General features: G+C 44.4%; 1 protein-coding gene across 1 annotated transcript in view; it reads left to right on the forward strand.

Moving 5' to 3' along the window:
• Positions 1-5,679: 5,679 nt before the first annotated feature.
• GPSM2 (G protein signaling modulator 2) overlaps positions 5,680-20,635 on the forward strand; it is a 28,679-nt gene continuing 13,723 nt past the window's right edge. The window contains exons 1-4 of the mRNA XM_087827904.1: positions 5,680-5,760; positions 13,510-13,813; positions 19,640-19,861; positions 20,232-20,367. Of these exons, the coding sequence (XP_087684030.1) occupies positions 13,758-13,813; positions 19,640-19,861; positions 20,232-20,367 (414 nt within the window). The 5' untranslated portion in view covers positions 5,680-5,760; positions 13,510-13,757. The remainder of the gene's footprint in view (positions 5,761-13,509; positions 13,814-19,639; positions 19,862-20,231; positions 20,368-20,635) is intronic.

Below are 20,635 nucleotides of genomic sequence, written 5' to 3' on the forward strand. Positions count from 1 at the left end.
CCCGGTACCCTCTGTTCTGTGTTCTGCTGGCCTCCAGACAGGCTGTATATGACCCAGAGATAGAGGAGACAGCAGGCACTGCACCTACCCACCCTTCCCTGCCTCCCTCCACCGAAGCACCAGCCACCTAACACTCTCAGATCCCGAACCCCACTCTTCTACCACCCACCCTACTGACTATAATGAAAATCGGAGTTGACTTTTGGGGGCATTGCTCCAACAATCCAGATTCTTCTTACTCCTTTATTCGTGTGTCATTAAGAGTGTGAACAGACTGCCGTTAGGAGCTTTAAGTATGTGACCCCGTGACATTTTATACCAAATGCAGCAACCTGCCACTCTAAGCCTTCAACCTGCACAGCCCGCAGTCAACACGAATTGGCAAAACAACGGCAGCAGCAACAGAAACTCACCTCTCTCGGGGCCTCTGAACATCATGGAGTGAACCGGTCAAAGGGCCTTGCAACACAGATGAGCAATCCTCTAACTCAAAACCATCTTTCTTTTTTCATAGTTGGAAGCCATCTACAACTGAACAGGAGAACACACACTAAGCTTCAGTACCATGGTGGGGCTGTTCCGCGTTCCTTCAACTGCAAGATGTCAGCTGTGAAGGTTCCGTAGGGTACTGCTGATGTGACCTAAACATTTTGGGGGGAGTGTCTTTTAAAAGCATTCAAAAATACTCAGTTCAACTCTGTTTTAATTTTCAAATTCTCTCCCTCTGTTCCCAGCTCAAGATTTCTGTTTACCCATGAGAGCAAATAGGAGATGTCTCAGAGTAGTGTGCGTTAGGCCACACCTGGAGGTCAGGTGTTGGTGGATTTTGTATCCCGTGGATGGTGTTTCTAGATTAAAATATTTTCAAGAGTAACATGATACAGGCTCCCTGTGCGGTGACTGCATTCATTGACGCTCTGGTAATCCTATCAGCAAACTTTATCTCAGAAATACGGGGTGCCCACCAATGCAGCAGGGCCTGTGACTGTAACCAAATACCATTCAGTGTGTGGCTTCAGCCTCCTACTGTTGAGTGGCAGGAGGGAGACGCTGAGATGGTGCAGCAGCTCCATCCAGTCCTCCCCGGAGAGCTGGGTGGATCTATTATTTATAGTCACCCTCAGCGATGTAGGCCTTCTGGGAGCATGCACAAGTTTGATGACCAGCTGTTACACATAATTTATCCCGAAACTATTTTAAAAGTCAGAACAGAAAAATCCTTTGAAACTCTGAGCAGGCCAGTATTCAGAGAAGCTGCTGCTTGGTGTTTTACCAGCAGCCTTCGCTTGTTTTCCTTGCCCTTTCGGGGTCAGCACTGTCTTTTTATCCAGTTTTCCCATCAACATAACCACATAGTCATCACAGATTGTCTCCTTTGTTCTATAAGCCATGGGCCTTTCCTGTGCTCTGGGGACATTTAGAAAACTCTTGCCAGTTGATTTTCTAAGACTAATTCTAATGACAAATTTTAAAACACTGATTTAAAGAATGTAAGTTTTAAAAAAGGACTTTGTCCCTTCCTTAACTTTTCTAGCTTAAGTTTGGCAACATCTGCAGAGATAAGAAGAGCCAGAATATTTTAGGAAAATTCTTTTTCTTTTACTTAAAGAGGTATCCTTTTCTCCCCTGCCTTTCACTCCCAGCCTAAAGGTCATGGATTCGATTCCCGGTCAAGGACACATACCTGGGTTTCGAGTTTGTTCCCCAGGCCAGTCAGTGTGTGTGTGGGAGGCAACCAATCAATGTGTCTCTCTCACATTAGTGTTTCTCTCTCTCTCCCCCTCATCCCCCCTCTTTTCTCCTTTCCACTCTCTCTAAAAAAAATCAATGGAAAAAAATATCCTTGGGTGATAATTTTTATAAATAAAAATAAATATTAACTATTACATAAAACACATCTTTCAGTGCTTCAAAATCTTAGCTCTTTTGGTCATTCTGTCTGGTTTTATATAGAAGGATTTGAAATGTAAATTGTGCCCTTGTAGGAAAATAACAGCTCTCACTATTTCCCTAACCCCCTTTTTTTTTGTAAAAAACACAAAGCTCTTTAAATAGTAACAAAGTAGTCACCCTCACCACCACATGATTATACAGTAAACATTACCTAATCCAATGCGAAAATGCCAATTTTATGAGCCAGTATTAGCTGCTATATTAAAACACCGGAAGTGACAACCACAGGAAAGGTAAATAATACTCAACACTTAGCCTTTTATGATAAGCTTGTGTAGGTTTAATAAACATTAATTAATTAAGACTCAAGGCACCCACCCAGGCGAGGTCCTTCTTCACCCTCTCAGAACTGGAAGGATCCACAGTGCAGCGCTAAGCAGCTTAGGACAGGAAATAATTACCTGCTCCAACGATGGCAGTGCTCTGCACTTTTTAACCGAGAGGACCCAGCCCCATTAGGAGCTAAACGCTCTCCCTTTAATCCCCAGGAACAGGTTGAGGGAGAGGAAGCCACTGAGCCAGAATCACACAGCAGGTCCCCAGCAGAGAGGAGTCAGCCTCTCGGATTCAAGTAGTAGGCGGGGTGTGAAGCCAGTGAACGTTTATTGAGGGCCTACTATGTGCTAGGCCCTCTGTGTCATCCCGTCCACCCTCTCCAGCCCCCCAAGATAAATACCCTGTCACCCCTCCATTGAGACAAGGAAAGGCGCTCGGAGGAGCAGCGAGGGCCATTAGGACTGCAAAGCCAACTCGTGTCCCCTCCTGTGAGACCACGTGTCACCAAGTGCAAGAAAAAATAGGAACGGTCAGACTCCCCAAAGTGTTTCTTCAACAGGATATAATTCTGGCAGTTTTCTATTGCTGCTGTAACAAACTTAGTATCACACATTTAGTAGCTTAAAAGAACACAAATCATCCTTCTGTTCTGGAGGCCGGAAGCCTGAGACAGGTCTGTCCGGGCTAAGAGCAGGAGGTGGGCAGGGCCGGTTCCGCCCGGAGGCTCCCGGAGAGAGTCCTCGGCCTTTCCAGCGCCCGAGGGCCATCCCTCGGCCCGGGGCTCCTTCCTCCGTCTTCGAAGCCAACCTCGCGGCGTCTCTGGTTCTGCGCCTCCTGCCTCTTGCTCACAAGGACCCCAGTGATTACAGCACCGGGCGCCCGGACGGCCCAGGACAGGACAGGGTGCGCGCCTCAGGGTCCCTGGTTCCCCCCGTCTGCCAAGCCCCGTTTGGCGCGTAGGGGGGCACACTGGCAGGTCCAGGGACCGGGATGGCCATTGCCTCGCTGACCACCGCACTCGGCGCGTTTGGAGGGTTCTTGGAGGACGGGCCTGCGCCGCCTCATTCCGCCCCAGGCCCGATCTCTTGCCCCCTCGAAGCCCCTCCCGCTGGGGAGCTCTGCGGCCCCACGGAGCAAACCCGAGGGGCAGTGAACCCGGGGGGCACGCCTCAGCGCAGGGATGTAAGAGCAGGAATTACCCGAGCGCGGAACCGAAGGGCCTGTGCCCAGCGCGGTGGCGAGGCGGCTTCTCCACGGCTGAGGGTCGGGGCCCCGGGGCTGAGGAGAGCCTGCGGTCGGGGCCGCTGCACGGGCTGCGGCGGAGCAATGACGCGACTACAGACACCGCGGGCGCGCGGCCCGGGGCTCCCCAAAGCCCTGCCCGCGGCCTAGGAAGTCCGGGGGGTCCCCTGGTTCCTGGGAGGGTCTGAGCTTCCTGGGGGGTGGGCGCCTCTGAAGCGCTTGTTCCTCTGTCTCTGAGATCAGGGTCCTGCTGATGCGAAAGGCAGGGACAGTCCGGGGCGGGGCAGGGACCTCGCCACCGAGGTGGAAAGGCTTCGACGCGCCCACGATTCTGACCTGCACCAGCGGCCCTCGTTGTACGAAAGGAGCCCCTGCGCGCCCGCGCCGCCCGCAATGGAGCCCGGCAGCGGCGTCCCCGGCCGCGGGCACTCGGCGCCCGCGCCCCGCGCCATCCTGAAGGCCCCGACGCCGACCAGAAGTGAGGCTCGTGGGCACCGCCGGCCGGGCGCCTCCCTCCCCCTCCAAGCCAGCGGGGGACACAGCGGGGGAGGGGGGTGCATCCAGGCGAGGGGCGCTGCGCGGAAAGGGGCCCAGAGGAGGAGCCCCGAGACCTGCCTGCCGGGCGCCTGTGGGTGCCCCGTGCGCGGGGAGGGGGGCCAGGGACGGGGACCGGGGGGCCGGGGGGCATTCAGATTTTATTTTCACCCAAGTGTGAGGCGCCTCAAGGTTTCCCAGTAGGAGATGACGTCATCCGATGCACCCCTTTAAAGGGCGTTTCCCAGAGGCCCGGCGGAGGGAGACGGCGGCGGGCGCGAGGGGCCCAAAGCCGCGCCCGGGGGAGGCGCGGGGAAGCGGCGCGGGTCCGCACACTAGGCGTCCGCGCCAGCGCCGCGCTCGCGGGTCGGGAGCCCGAGGGCCTCCCGCCCAACGGGTGCCCTTGGTGCCGGCGTCAAAGGTCGCCGAGGGTCCTGACGAGCAGGTGCGGGTGCGGGGCAGCCCCGCACCGCGCGAACCCCTCAGGAGCCGGCGGTAAAGGTCGTTAGCGATCCTGACGAGCGGGTGCGGGGCAGCCCCGCACCGCGCTAACCCGCAAAACTCAGCTCCCGAAGCCTAAGCGCCCGCCTCGGGAAAGCGGCGCCACCACCCGGGCCCGCCCGAGGAAACTAAGGCCGGCGGCCGGCCAGCCCCGGGGAGCCCGGCTGTCCGTCGAGCTTGATGCCGGAGACGCTCCCACGGAGGGACGGGGACGGGCGTCTCTTCACCGTAAAAAGCTGAGGAGACATTTACATTTCACTTCGTGGAGAAATGGCTGAGACACAGTCTCACCAAGTCGACCCGGTTCTTCAGCCCTGACACGCTCTAGCCTTGGTATCGTTGCGAAGAGCACACTGAGCCTTTATTTTTATGAACTGGGTGTGGGGAGGGCGGGAGCGGAAGGGAAGGCCGTCTCCCGCGCGCGTGCAGCGCCGCCGCCCGCAGCCGAGGAAGCCGCGCGCAGTTTTCCCGGGAACCGCCGACGTGCTTCCCAGCGGCCGGAGAGGCCGGCGGGCGGCGCGGCCTCCGGAGGTGAGGCCGCCTCGCTGGCGCTCACGGCGGCGCCGCCACTGCGCAGGGGCCCGTCCTCCTCGACAACCCGCAGGACCCGTCCCGCCGGGTGCGCGCCCTCCGGGCCTGCCCGGGGCCCCCGCCGCTCCCGGGTCCGGGCTGCGCCTCCCAGAGCTCTCCCCGGGCGGGGCCGTGGCTCCGCCCACCCATTAGTGTCTGAAGAAGGAGTGAGGGGACTGGAAAACAACTTCACCTGGGCGGCCCCGGGCAGGTCCCGGGGCGAGGCCGACCGAGCCCCGCGGGCCCCGCTCCGACTCACACGCCCCGCCCCGCGCCCGCTTAGCCCCGCCCCGCGCCGGCCATTGGCTGGCCCGAAAGACGCGGGGCGTTGTCGGTTTGAATGGGAGCCATTGGCGCTGCAGCGCAGGCGCAGAAGGCGCGGGAGGGGCGGGCTGCGCGGCGAGACCCCCTGGGCGGTGTTGGGACCGGCGGGGCCGCGTAGAGCGCCCTGGGAGCTCTGGCTCACGTGACCTGCTGGGGGCGGGCACCTGGGCGGGGGGCGCGCGCCGGCCCCCTGAGGTGCCCCTGCCTGGCCCGTCGCCCGCGGCGTGCGGACCAGCCGCGGGGAGGGGACGCGGCCGCCCGCCCGTCGCCCGAGGCGGCTGCTGCTGCTGCTGCTGCTGCTGCCGCCGCCGCCGCGTCGCCGCGTCCACCGTGCTCTCCGCCCTCGCCGGCCCGCGGGAGGTGAGTTTGAGGGGCGTCTGAGGGCGCCCCGCGGAGGGAGGGACGGGGACCGTGCGTGCGTGTGGGGGCGGCCCGGGGCGGGGGCGACCGCCTTTGTTCGCGGTGGTCTGCGGTCCCGGGCGGCGGGGACCTCGGGGACCCCGGGACGACACCGAGGTGCGTTCGCGTCGGAGCTGTGAAAACGCCAGTGAAGCGTAGCCGTCGCGTTCGCTGATGTTTTAGCGTAAAAAGTAGAGCGGGACGCGGGGACTTGTCAGGGCGTCCGAGCGCGAGTCACACACCATTGAACGCCGGCCCCGCGGAGGTGCCGCCCGGGCCGACGGCGGCCACCTGCGGCCGGGCGCGGGCCCCTCCCCCGGCGCGCCCGGGGCGGTCGGGGGCCGCGTCCACCCCACCTCCGGGTTCGGCGCCGCGTGGGCCCGCCGGCCGATTTACGGTGGAAATGGGTGGCCGCTGCGGAAAGTTTTAGTGACCACGGCCGGAGAGCCCTGTCCTGAAAACCTGTGCAGAACCTTCCAGTGTTTCCTCGCGTTACTGGTAACCGGTGTGGAAACTTTTAACGGGCAGCATTTGAAACCCACGAAGGGAAACGAGGAAGGATGGAAGTGTTGCCTCGGCGTGATTTCTCCCCGGCGGAGGGCGCAGCGCGTGGGCTCCCGGCGCCGCGGCGATACGAACCGCTCCTGCCGGGTTGTCCCCTTTGGAGCAGCGGCTTTGGTTGATTGTTTAGAACCGAGTAAGCAGCGTGAGGAAAGCGCGCCGTCGGTGACGCGGGCGTGTGCGGAGGGAGCGGGGCTCGGGGTTGCGTTTCTTTACACCTGGCCACGGGCTCGGTCCGACGCGCGCTCCTGCTGTGTTTACACGAGGGGTGGAGCCGATACAAAGTAACAGTCGTGTGATGTTGTGTGGTTAGAGGCCTTTCCCCCTAACTCTTTCTCTTTGGCCAGATGAGCAGTTGTATTTTCTTCTGTTACTAAGTCAGCATTCGGTGTTACAAAGGTTATATTGTAATATAAACCTCAGACTTGGTTCTAGGCTAATTGCAGCAAAAGATGGGCTATGTAGACGTTTAAAAATGACCCTGTTCTTCAGCGTAAAATATTAATAAGGTGTACTGAAAAGATCAACATTGTGTAGTTCTCAGGAATCTCAAAATGGAAAACCTGCCATAGATTTAGACTATTCTAAATCTAGTCTAATCGACACGTTCTTTTAAAATAATAACAGCAGCCATTATCATTATTGCTACTGTACTTTATGGAGTACTTTTATTAAGTACCAGGGCCAGGCACTGGGTTAGGGGCTTTATAAGTCATATCTCATCACAACACATGGCTAAGTATCATTATGTCCAAACCAACTCTGAGTGTTTAACTAGCTTAAGATCATATAACTAATAAGTCACTGTGCTGGTATTTAAACCAGGGCCTGATCCCAGAGCACAGCTGTATTCTTCCGTGTGTTTGAATCTCCTCCAGGTCTCTGGATTCCATCTGAGGGACATAATCCTTCGCTTAAAATGCCCGAAGGTCCTGCATTTTGTTGTGAACTATGTGAAAAACATATTCCAGTTTTCTTTTAGGACTGCTGACTTTTTTTCAATACCTTATAAATCACATAACATTTTCAATATCCTTCTAAATCACCTTTGTATATGTAGTGCCAAAGTGAGTAGTTCATCTTTATAAAAACAGTAAAAAATAAAAATACTTTCCTGAGTTATTTACATGAATATGAATATACTCTTTACTGTGGAGTAGAAGTGTATTCAAGTGTGGATTTCTCAGTATGATAGGATTCTTTGCTGCTTTATAGTTCAGTTCCTCCCAGGCAAGAAATCAAACACCTTTGTTGGACATCAATTATGTGCAAAGCAGTTTGCTTCTGGAGTTTTTGCAGTATCTTTTTCCTGTCTCCCTGTCCTGCCCTGTATGTTGCTGCCAGGTTATCTTCCTCGCACAGATCCAGCTTTGCTGTTTCTTTGTGGAAAAAATTATAAGGTTGACCATTATGTAAACACAAGGCCAAACGTGCTTTACCCATATAATATTCAGAGTCCCTCATAGTTTAGTACCTTCTTCGACTTCTCTTTCCCTACCCTTGACCCAATGTGCTTTCCTGGCACACATTCTGTGTGTTCCCTCCTCCTCGCTTTTTTTGAGTCATTTCCTCTATTTGCCTAATAAGGTCTGCCCATCCTTCAAGGTGCAGTACAGCTTTTATTTCTTCCAAAAAGCTTTCCTGAGTCCTCATAACATTATTGAATTGAATTGAGTCATTTTTGCAGAAAATGGTGTAACTTTTACAAGGAAAAGACAGTTATATTTTCCTGTGAAAAATTCTAAATTCAAACTCTTTACGGATCCAGTTTAGGCATTTAAAATCCTTTTGTACTTGGGATTTATTTCTGCTTAAAAATGTATTTGAAAGCAATTTTGCCGTGTTAAAATCCTGTTAAGAGAACGGATGAACAACACTCAGTTGAGAGGACCACTTCTTTTCTACTTCACCAGTGAGTTTTTCATGTACGTACTAATTTAAGCTGATGGCTGACTAGCAAGGGTAGCAATAAGTGGCTGTGGGTCGTGTTCTCTGGTGACTTGATAACCAATTTTCCTAAAGTTACATTCTCCCCATTGTTTACTAATAAGTATTTCTCTTTTCCTGGCATAGTAACATCATCAGAAGACTATTTTGAATTTTACTTCTTTGAACTTTTATTAACTGCATCATGTTGGTCCAATAATTTGTGTGGGCCCTAAAATGATAACAAATAAATGAATTTATATTTATTAACAAAAGATTGCATACAGATCAGAAAGGGCAAGGGCTGCATATACTGTATTATATGAAGGAGTTTGTGTGTATGTTTGTTTTAACAAATTGGGCTTAGTGCAAATGTCCAGTGTTTTTGGGTTGCAGACATTTTCTTGTGATCCTGTCTTATAACCTAAGCAGTCATTTGAAAAGCACTGAAAATATAATTGGCGTTGATTAAAATTTAGAATGTCTTTTCTAAAAGTCATCCTTGTGTCTATGATATTATATGTCTATGTATCCAGAATTTTGTGTTTATAATAATTAACTAGAAATCACTTCCCTTATGCAAGTTAGAGACTCTCAGAAGGTTATTAATTTTACTAACGGATTAAAAGGACCATGTCTAAAATTGCCTTATAGGAGGGAAGATTAACATCATGTATTTGTAAGTTATGGGCTTCAGTTTGACGAAAAATAAAACCAAGTAATAGAGATAAAAGTACTAATTTATTCTAATGAATATATGTAAGACTTTTTTCCTTTAGTTGAATGTGTTTATATTTTTAAGTATAAATAAGTAAACTTGTTGGAGCAGGGCTCTTGAATCATTATGATTACTGAGAAGAGTGGCTTGAATTAGTGTAATCACTGGCTTAATTCACGTGGGCTTTGTATAATTTAAAAGCAGAGCCCCTTTCTAGTTTGCCATTCCCCAGAAAAATAGTCAGTATTCAGCTTCTCCCTGAGTGGTCATGGGCTGCCCAGCCCTAATTGCTGAGAGGCTGCTGGTGCAGTAATTGCGAGGCCCACAGCGCCTTGTGTGGAGCCCTGGAAACTGCTGCTGGCTCACAGACAGTCAGCCTTCCTCGTATGGGTGGACTCAGACTCTTCGCCCTTCCTCACTGTTTAACAGCAGTACGAAGGTGAGGGCTTGAATAGTCAGTGCTCTCTCTTGTAGATTACATTTTGTTTTAGTATTTAGTTTCAAATTTCATGTATGGCTTTTATTAGTATTTTGGTTATCCAGGGAGTGTAATTCTTTGGTGTCCTTTTAACTTCATGTGATGGATAAAAACATAAATGTTCCTCACTAAAAAAGGAAGTTTATGTATAGCCGCCCCTTATCCTTGGTGATGTGCTCTAAGACCCCCCCAGTGGATGCCTGAAACTGTGGGTAGTACCAAACCCTGTGTATATTATGGTTTTTCCTATACATAAATATCTTTTCACTTAAAGGAAGCTTCTCTTTGGCATATTTGAATTGCCAGCACCACTACTCTTGTACTTTGGGGCCACGATTAAGTAAAATAAGGGTCACGAACACAAGCCCTGTGATACTGCGACAGTCAATCTGATAAGGAGGAGGCTACTGAGTGACTGGGGGGGTGTGTACAACTGGACCAAGGGGGTGATTCACATTCCGGGCTGGATGGAGGGGGTCAGCTGGATGGAGGGGGTCGTGAGAAATTTCACCACTCATAACGGCAAAATGTTAACATTTATGAATTGTTTCTTTCTGGACTTTTTCATTTAATATTTTTGGACCACAGTTGATCGATGATAGCTGAACCTGCAGAAGCAAAACTGCATGTAAGGGGGTAAGTTGTTTAGAATGGTGAGCTTTCAGGTGTAAACAATTGAAAAAGGAATTCTTATTTTATATTAATAGAATTGTTTTTGGATTTTACTATGCTGAAATGGTTGCATTCATTGTTATGCATTTTAAATGTCCACAGCTCTGTACCTGCATTTAAAAAATTCTGCCAAGAGCCCTGGCTTAGTTGGTTGGAGCATCCTCCCGTAGACCAAAAAGGTTTTGGGTTCAGTTCCCTGTCAGGGCACATACCAAGGTTGCGGTTTACGTTTGATATATGCGGCGATTATCAGTTAACGTTAAAACTATGTTCAACACTGTAGATTAAAATAGCTATAAACACATAATCTTGAGTTATCTTTAGTTCTCAGTATTATACAACAGTTTGATTAGATTATATTACTGGTTTACAGATTGTGTTGAATAAAGAGTCAGAACTGTTATGCATTGCTTTGTTATTTTTCTCCTATTGCAATTTCTCTTTAATTTTGGCACTGACTTATTGCAGTGGTAACATTTAGATCTCATTGGTAAATTGAAAGGAGTACAAAAGATAAAAATGTAACTGTCTGTCCCCTACTTCCCCCCATTGCCTTTTTTGCAAATATTTCACTGCGATGGAGAAAGCAAGGCTAGGACCTTTTGCTCTGGTTGCGTACCTTGGACAGTGCCCAGAAGTGCAGTTGGCTTGCGACAGGAGTCTGCCTTTTTCACTTCCTAATCAAGTAATTAAACATGAGGCCATCAGAGTCATGTACTAGTTGATCGTTCCATGTGCTTCTGTCTGTTTATAGGATGTGGAAAAATTACTGCTTTCTCTTTATTTCTTTAAGGTCAGACCAAAAGATGCCACCAGGGAACAGTTGTGTTAGCAGTGAGGTTTTGGAGCATTGTTTTTTAGGACCTGGGAGATGCTATTAAGGTTATATGTGTTCCTTATAAATTACTAGTTATACATCTTAATAGAGGTTGGAGATTAAATCTGATGTTTTCTTAATATTCTTCCAAAGCTATAATTTCCATTTCATTTCCTGGTCATGTCATTACATTTCTTATCCTAATGAACAATTCATAATTTAATATTTGTTGCAGATTTTATTAGTCTTTAAAGTAGTAACACTAACAGATATAATAGATGTAAACACTAAGATAAAGTATGTGTTAAATGTGAAGTGGATTTGCTAACTCCATGCAATGCAGGCATGAATGGACATCTTGTTACTAAATTGGTCAGAGAATTCTTGCAACACAAATCATTGAATCAATAATTGCTTGTTTGTTCAAAGAGTAGTTTTAAGATAAGAACTGTTAATTATTATGGAGACTGTAATGTAAGAGTGAATTTTTTGAGGATGCTCTTCTTTTGAGAATGGTAAAGCCATGTTATATAAATTGTCCTAGTAAAATGGTGAATAGCATTCTGTCTTCTTGCTTGTTTTAATTATTTTAAAAATGGTTCTTCATGCAGTCTTTTTTCATTTAATTTTTATTATTTTTATTTAAAATTTTTATTTAAAATTCCTGTCCCCTACTCCCTCCTCTTTGGTAATCATCATCATCTCCTCTATTCGTCTGTTTGTTTATTCAATTTTTAATTACACGTGTAAGTGAGATCATGTGGCGCTTGTCTTTCACTAACTTGTTTCCCCTTAGCACAATACCCCCTAGATCCATGCTGTCACAGACGGCAACAGTTCGTTCTTTTTAATGGCCGAATGATATTCCACTGTGTATATATACCACGTCTTTGTCCATTCATCTATTGATGGACATCTAGGTTCCAGATCTTGGGTATTACTAGTGATGCTGCAGTGCACATAGGGATGTGTATATACTTTTTTGAATTTGTGTTTTTTACTTCTTCCACTAAATATCCAGAAGTAGAATCGCTGGATCACATCACAGTTCTATTTTTAATTTTTTGAGGAATTTCCATACTGTTTTCCATATGGTTGCACCAGTTTAGAATCCCATCAACAGTGTACCAGGGCTCCCTTTTCTCCACATCCCCGCCAGTACCTGTTGTGTGTTGATTTATTGATGTTAGCCATTCTGACAGGTGTGAGGTGTTATCTTATTGTGGTTTAATTTGCATTTCTGTGGTGATTAGTGATGTTGAGCACCTTTTCAGATGTCTGTTGGCAAACTTTATGTCCTCTTTGGAGAAATGTCTGTTGTGGTCCTTTGCCCACTTTTAAATCGGATTGATTTTTTTGGTGTTAAGTTATGTGGGGTTCCTTATCTTTTTGGATATTAACCCCTTATTGGATGTATCATTGGCAAATATCTTCTCCCATTCAATAGGTCGTCTTTTTGTTTTGTTGATGGTTTCCTTCGCTGTGCAAAACTTTTTATTTTTATGTAGTCCCATTTGTTTATTTTTTCTTTTGTTTCCCTTACCCGAGGAGACATTGCCCCAAAAATATCACTAAGAGTGATGTCACAGAGATTACTGCCTATTTGTTTTCTTCTAGGAGTTTTATGGTTTCGAGTCTTGCATTGAAGTGAGTAATCTATTTTGAGTTTATTTTTGTATATGGTATAAGAGAATGATCCAGTGTTATTCTTTTGCATCTATCTGTCCAGTTTTCCCAGCACCATTTATTGAAGAGACTGTCCTTACCCCACTGTACATTCTTGCCTCCTTTGTCATAAACTAATCAACCATATAGGTGTGGGGGTTTTTCTGCGCTCTCTGTTCTGTTCTGTTCATCTGTATATCTGCTTTGATGCCAGTACCACCTTAGAGGGGAAAGAAATATAATGGGTTAGGTTGGCACACCCAGGAGGCTTCAGAGGCAGTGATAATGTTCTTCACCTTAGACTGGGTGGTGCCTTGTAAATGTTTATTGCGTCATCCTTCCATACACATATTTCCTGAATTTCTTTGTACCTACTCAATATTAATAAAAACATTTTAAAGGCCTTAATGAGTTCAAATAGAATATACTTTTAGAGCAAACGAATACAAGTATAACCTAAATATCAGCACAGATATCTTTTGAAGAAGTGAATTTACAGTTTAGAATCTACTTATTCAAATAATTATTGAATTTTCATTTTACTTATTAATAGTTTTTAAAAGCTTGAAGTATCAGACTTTTGTTTTTAGATACTTATACATATTCTATATTTGTTTATAATAGAAAATATTACATAAGATTGTATTTCAAACCAGTTTAAAAATTAAACTTACTTAGAATTCTCAAGTAAAGCCCATGTTCTTTCCCCTAGTCAGAAGCTTCATGGTGCAGTTGAGCCCGAGGCTGCTTTCCCCTGCAGTTGATGTGACAGTCGTCTGTGGTTAGCTGTGTGATTGTGTGCAGCTTGGGGTTACTGCAGGTTATTCTTTGAAACTAGGACTTCAAGCAAAGCATCTTGTATTCCTTTTGCAGAAATGCTGCTGAAGTGCTGCTGAAAGGGCCAGAGATGCAAGGATTTGGGACACATTTTGAACCTTTAAGCTGTCTGACATTGACCTCCTTTCATTGTTAACAAGAAGAAGCAGGAGCTTAGGATGTATTAACACCCGTTCCTTAATGTGCTAACTGGACACTGTTCTGCAACCATTCCACATTGTAAAGAGCTGGATTGGCACAAAATAAGATAATCTCATATTTTACTCAGCTTATAATATGACTCGATGGAGGAAAATTTGATAAGCATGAGGGAAGACCATTCCTTTCATGTTCGTTACAGGTAAGACTACTGCTTTCTTCGTGGGTGGTTTTTAATCCTTATTTAAATACATATTTAGCTCTGATCATTTCAGATTTAACTTTGAAAATATTTCAGATACACTAGCCATAGTTTGTATCTCTTATAAATAGTTTTTTGTTGTTGTGGTGGTTTTTATATCCTTTCTATAGGAAAATGGTAGTAGAGACCAATGATATACTATAGTTTGTTTATTCTTTTCTGTGTAGAGTTTGTAAATAGTTACTTTATATTTTTGTAATTCTTTCTATAATGAAAATACAAAATTGAAAAATACTTCTAAATCTTTAGTGGTAAAAGATGGATTTTGCAATATGGTCAGCTGAATGACCTAATTTTTGTGTTACAATTTTTAAATGGTGCTCTTTCTACGTGAGCTTTTTAAAAAATGGGTATTAACACTGGAATGTGTGGGTACTTTTCTAAACATGATAAGCAAATAGCCTGCTACTATTTAGTGATAAAATATTAATGACATTTCTGATACATTTGGAAACAAAGCAAGAATATCTGCTTCATTATTATTTGACATTTAGTCTGGAAGTTCTGGCCATTGCACTAAACTGTAAAATAAACATAAACATAAGTATTAGAGTGGAAGACAATTTTTAGTAAGGTGATTAGATACTAATAAATCCCTTGTCAAAACTGCTACAAGTTAATATTAAATAAACATCAGAACATATAGCAACAAATATCCAAAATCTCTAATGAGGGAAGGTCTTTGCTGCCTTAGATGCCTCAGCACACGTCTAGGAAACAGTGAGATTTATCTTTGGAGCAGATGGCTCATTAGGGCGTGGTGCCAGGGAAGCTTGTTATAGGTAAGGCAGGGCATTTTTATTAAAAATAAAAAAGTTTCAAATGAAAGAAAATGGAAGGCATTCAACATAATTAAAATGAGCTTTTAATCTAGGAATTGCCCTCATTCCACCTTTTGGGGCATAGTCCTTGAAGCCTGGGAGTTACCTGCATACTTCCCTTCTCACTTTGTATCCAGTGGAAGCCTTGCCCGTCTCCCTCCTAAGTGTCACTCAGACTCATCTACCCATCCGGACCTCTCCCCTCACTGCTGTAGTTCAGTCCCTCATGGTCTTTCCTCTGGACTCTCCAATCTCATCCTCTTGGAATCCATCGGTTTAATTTGCCACTAGGGGCTCAGTCTGAATACACAGACCTAACCGTGCACCTCGCTTAATCCCTGTGGCGGCTCGTCACCTATAGGGCAGAGCTAAGCTTACGGGGTACACCAGATCTTCCACTCCTGGCCTCCGCCTCGTCCTCCCTCCATACTTCCAGTCCTCACCTCGCACCTTGAGCTCTGGTTCCTGGAATGTGTCGTGTGTCCCATGTCACAGTGCCTTTGCTCAGGCTATACCCTGTAATGTGTACCCCCTTCCCACTAACTTTGTTTAGCTAATTCTCCTTAACAGCTAAGAGCTCATATCTCCTCCTGGAAACCACTTCTAAACCCCATGGTTTGTCTGTGTGTCCTCTGTGCCCCTGTGCGTATCTCTATATTAACATTTAATGTGTCTGTTTATAGAAACATGTTTGTCTCCTCCCTCGCCACTCTCTCCTTTGACCCTTCGTGCCCTAGGGCAGCCGTGATGCCTCGCCTGTCCTCTGGCTCAGCCCACATTTGATGGGTGTCCATTGAGCTTCCTTGGATACAACCAGCAGACGAACCTAGTAAGGCGTTTATCTGTCTTGCCAAGTGTTTTCCAGAGCAGTATTCCTGTTAATTCTGTGAGAGCAGACGGGGAGGAGTGGACTGTCCCCCTGCCTGTAGGAAGGTCCTAGGTTTCTCCTTTTCCAAGACACAGTGTCGGTCAGACTTGGTCGCATGTGAGCACAGGACTCCACCAGGGGAACTTAAAACTCTGACTATTTTTAGTAAGAATGTGCCAAACAAACCTCTGGCTTCATTAGTGCTCTAAGATCAGCATCCTGTCTGTTGGTGGATTGTTGTATCGTTGCAGGTAGCAGTTTGTAGCCCTTACGTTTGGGGTCAGGCCTAGTGTAAGCTACTGTTCTACCGTAGGAAACACTTGGCATGTAATGTTTCATCCACCTGGGTCTCTACTGTGGAGGTTCTCTCCTCTCCCTGGGGTTTGCGGTTTTGATATGGAATAGTTCTTTGGACACTAAGGAACCTCCTGAGAGGTATTGGAGCGCTTTATGAGGTATTTTGTAACAGAATTGTGAAGATAGAATGGATGTTGATAGTAAAATGGAATTAGTTCTAAACTTTAATTTTAAGTAATTATTCTTTTTAGGTATGATAAATAGTACTGTGGTTATAATTTTTTTGAAAATGACTCATCTTTTAAATATACACACTAAAATATTTAGAAATGAAATCATGCTTTTTGGAATGTACTTCAAAAGAATCTGAGGTTGGAGAATGAGGATGGAAGTAGAGATGAAACATACTGATAATATATCATATATTACTGATGTTGAAAGATGGGCATGTCAGGTTCATTATACTAGTACCTCTAGTTTTGTAATTCTTTGAGAAATTGTGTTCATATTTGTTACTATGAATTATAAACATTTCAATACTTTTTGGTATTGTAAAAAATTAGACTATTGCATATAAGTTGTAAAAGAATACAGTTTTGGTGTTGAATTCAATTTTGCTATGTGAATGTAGTTAATAATATTCCTTCCTGCCCTGGCTAGTGTGGCTCGGTTGGGGCCATGCATTGAAAGGTTTCCTGTTCAATTTCCCATCAGGGCACATTTCGGGCTTGATCCCAGCAGCGGGTGTGCAGGAGGGAGCTCATCGAAGTTTTGCTCTCATATTAGTATTTCTCTCTCCCTCCTTCTCTAAAAGAAAAAAAAAAAATCAATAAAAATATTTTTTAAAAAGAAATAATATTCTTTCCCAAAACTAGTTTGAGGTAGCGGGGAGTGGTGTAAAGAGAAGATTTGGAGACAGATGGGATTTCATTTCTCAGCTCTGCCTCTGTATGACCCTAGGCAGGTCACTTAACCTGTCTGAGCGTCAGTTTCCCCTTCTGTAGTAATGCCTATCTCAGAGGGTTATTTTGAGAACTGAATTTGATATAGTAGTATAGTAAAATCACTTTTAAAACTAAGTTACCAATCAGAATTTAAATCAAGATAATTTTGTACTACTCTCCTTTCTACAAAATAAACTAGAATAACTAGATATATGTGGGAAATTGAATGGATGAAAACTGCAGGACCAGGACTGGTCGTGGAAAAGGTCAGTGCCCAGTTAGAACACACAGAAGGTGGAGCTGAGGTCTGTAGATTTGACAGCTAGAGGACAGAGCAGGAAGGAGAAGGTGCGGCACAGGTTCATTTTTCAATCTCAAGTCCTGAATCCGTCATTTATTAAGTAGTGTGTGAGCCCTTTGAGGGGAGGGTCAGATTTAGACATAATTGGTATTAAATCTTTTAAGTGATGTAGCATCAGTGTTCTAAACTTCTTCTGCTTTCATTGATATACTATGAATGCAGGAAACCAAAATTAAGGAGGTAAAGAGAAAAAAAATCTAGTATGGAAGAAACATTAAAAATAATATGAAAATATAAAAATGGAACGAAATGAAAATGACATGAGCTTGTGCAGAAAATGAGGAAATACAGCTATAATGTGCAGTCAGCAAAAGTGAAAACTTTCCCTCTGTGATTATCTATGGTTATTAGAAGTGCACTTTCTTTGATTATACAACTGGACAGGTCATTGGGTCTCGAGAATAAAGGAACCTTGTGTGTGGGATGCGTTTTAATGGAGAGCTGTGTTCCTGGTTTGCCTTCTACTCTGGGTGTGTTCTGTTTTCAACCCAACTGGTAAACAAATGAAGTAATTCTATTCTCTCAGAGACAGAGAGGATATGAAATTACTTTCTCTGTTACTATTTAATGATCTTCTAAAATATTTATAGACTAACCTGCCCCAACTATTTTGCAATTAGATACATTTCATTGAGGTGTTGGAGATTTTGCCAGAACATTGACTTCTAATAAAATGTACCAGAGTCATAACATATCTCAGAATTAATCATGAACTAGAGTCTGAGACTGGATTTCAGGTGTTCGTGACTGAAATAACTTTCTAAGGTTTATTCTGTAGGGCAGCCCCACTCCATGGATTTCAAAGACACCTTTACAGCCAGTCTGCTATCACTGTTTCTAATGGGAATCATGTAAAATACCTTTTTTAAAATTTTGTTAATTGCACCGTCATTTGGATTAACGGTTCCAGTATCATGTTGTATAAGTTTAAATCCAGACGGTCAGATATTTGTGGTGAGGATATTGGTTTGAGGAAGACAATTCTCTGTTTTATGTGGACATAGGCCAGCACTGTTGTGAACTTCTAATTTTTCCATGTCTTACGTATGCAGAGCTGGTTCTGTTCTGCCTTTGCTCTGATTTCCTGGTTAGCAAGCTCGTCACCCCGAACTGATGGTGCTGCTGTGTGGGCCTGTCTGCCGCCCCTGCAGTGTGAAATCATGGGCTTCATTAGTCTTCCATTGATTGATGGGAGGAAATTTTACTAACCAGTGCTCTTTTGGTGGACCTTTAAGTTGTCTGTGTTTTTTTTGCTACTGAGAACATCTTTTTACATGTATCTTTTTTATTTGTATACATGTAGCTATTATGTACAATTTACTAGCAGTGAAATTGCTCGCTCTCTCTCTAATAATTGGAATCATGCTTAAATTTAAAAATTTTAAGAGAAAAAGTAATGTATTTTATATGTAAAAAATATATTTTCCAGTTCTTTCCCTATAATTCTTAGAAGTTCAGTGGTTTCAGTATTTAGACAAATAAAGACACCTAATTAAGGTACCTCATCTAGCAAAAGAACCTTTGATAAAATCACATTTTTACACATTACTGTTTTGCTGACTCACTTCTCTTCACACAGAATACCAGTAACTTCATAAAACCTTAAAAATAATCTTTTTCTTTTATGAACTTTCATTTTCTAAAATACAGTTCTAAAGGACAGTTTTCACTTATGAAAGATGAAAGACTTATTTGAAATGACATGAATATAACAATGTAGGTTTCTGATTTAACTAATTTCTCCATGTGCTTAGTGTCCCTCCTGTGTCTAATCCACTTGGTGTGAGATCGAAGCAGAGTTAATAGAGGTTTACTTGCATTATTTTTTATAGATCCATGAATGAGGGTGAAGTCACTAGTCTAACTATGAACAAACAGTAGCCTTTGGCTAAATCTCTTGAATCATAAAAAATATATATTCCTGGATGTAAAGCTTGGAAACGACCTGTCAGAGGTGACGACGTAAGTCTGAGCTTCTGAAGCAGTCAGCTCTGAACCTTGTAACTGGCTGTTACTCTCGGTCCAGATTTTCTTTTGGCCTCATCAGGTTTATTGTCCACTTTTATGACTCCATTTCAATCATGGCTCTAAGGAGCCTGAAGGACAGCACCTAGGAAATGTTTAATTGACCTGATACTAGAAATACAAACATATAATCATATCTGAATGAATTTAATTCATATTTCCTGTTAAAGCACAACTTAGAACAGTTTAAGAACATTATTTTAGGAGTGGGTTGCTGGGGGTAGGGTGGGCAATTAAAATGGGCTCCATATAGAGATATTCTATATAAAATACCTGAGACTCAGGTACATTTGAATAGGCAAATGAATGACCTTTTTGCTATAAATAATGGCTTACTGTTTTGTCAGTCATGTCAGCTGCTCTGAGCAAGGGCAGCCACGACTCACATTGAAACTGTGCTACTGGAAGTTATAATGTGATCTCGTAACTGTATCCTGTGTAATTTTGTAGAATGGAAGCTTCTTGCCTGGAACTGGCCTTAGAAGGGGAGCGTCTGTGTAAATCTGGAGACTGCCGTGCGGGGGTGTCCTTCTTCGAGGCTGCAGTTCAGGTTGGGACTGAGGACCTGAAAACACTCAGTGCTATTTACAGCCAGCTGGGCAATGCTTATTTCTATCTGCATGATTACGCCAAAGCATTAGAGTACCACCATCACGATCTAACTCTTGCAAGGTAATTAATTTAAGCTTTTTAATGTCCTTTCTCCCTAAATAGTCACTTTCAAAATATTTGTGTTTAATTTAAAAAACTAACAATACATTTAGTGAATTCTAACTAAATAGCATTGCATTTAAAAACTAATCTTTAGGCTGAGTTTAATTAAATTAATGAATTAGTGAAATGACCCTAGAGTTTAATTAAATGAATGAATTAATTAATTTAAATACAGAAATGTAAGTTTTACATTTTATTCAAAGTAGGTTTCAAGACTAATGGGTCTTTCTTACCTTAAGCATATTAATTGTCCTCTAGAGAAAACTGTACTCTGGCCACTTTATATTTTAATACAATTTGCTTTTTTTTTTTTTTAATTTTTTTCCAGGACTATTGGAGACCAATTAGGGGAAGCCAAAGCTAGTGGTAATCTGGGCAACACCTTAAAAGTTCTTGGAAATTTTGATGAAGCTGTAGTTTGTTGTCAGCGACACCTAGATATTTCCAGAGAACTTAATGACAAGGTAATAAGGAAACATTTTTCATTGAAATTGCTTTGTGTTTTAATTGTTTAATCATTCTGTAGTTCATCTAAAAGTTAATACCAGAAAAGAAAATATTCATAGAAAATAGAAGAAAAGAAACATACAAATTGTTAGAGGAAAAAAGTAAATGAGAGGTCCTTCTTCATACATGAGCGTTGTTTGGTTCTGGGTGGACAGAGTGTAAACCGTTCTTTCTCCTGGCTGCAATATCAAGGGTATTACAAATGAATGTGTGTGGTGGGCACTG

This window comes from Miniopterus natalensis, chromosome 19 (genome assembly GCF_054644295.1).
Source record: "Miniopterus natalensis isolate mMinNat1 chromosome 19, mMinNat1.hap1, whole genome shotgun sequence".
Taxonomy (NCBI): domain Eukaryota; kingdom Metazoa; phylum Chordata; class Mammalia; order Chiroptera; family Miniopteridae; genus Miniopterus; species Miniopterus natalensis.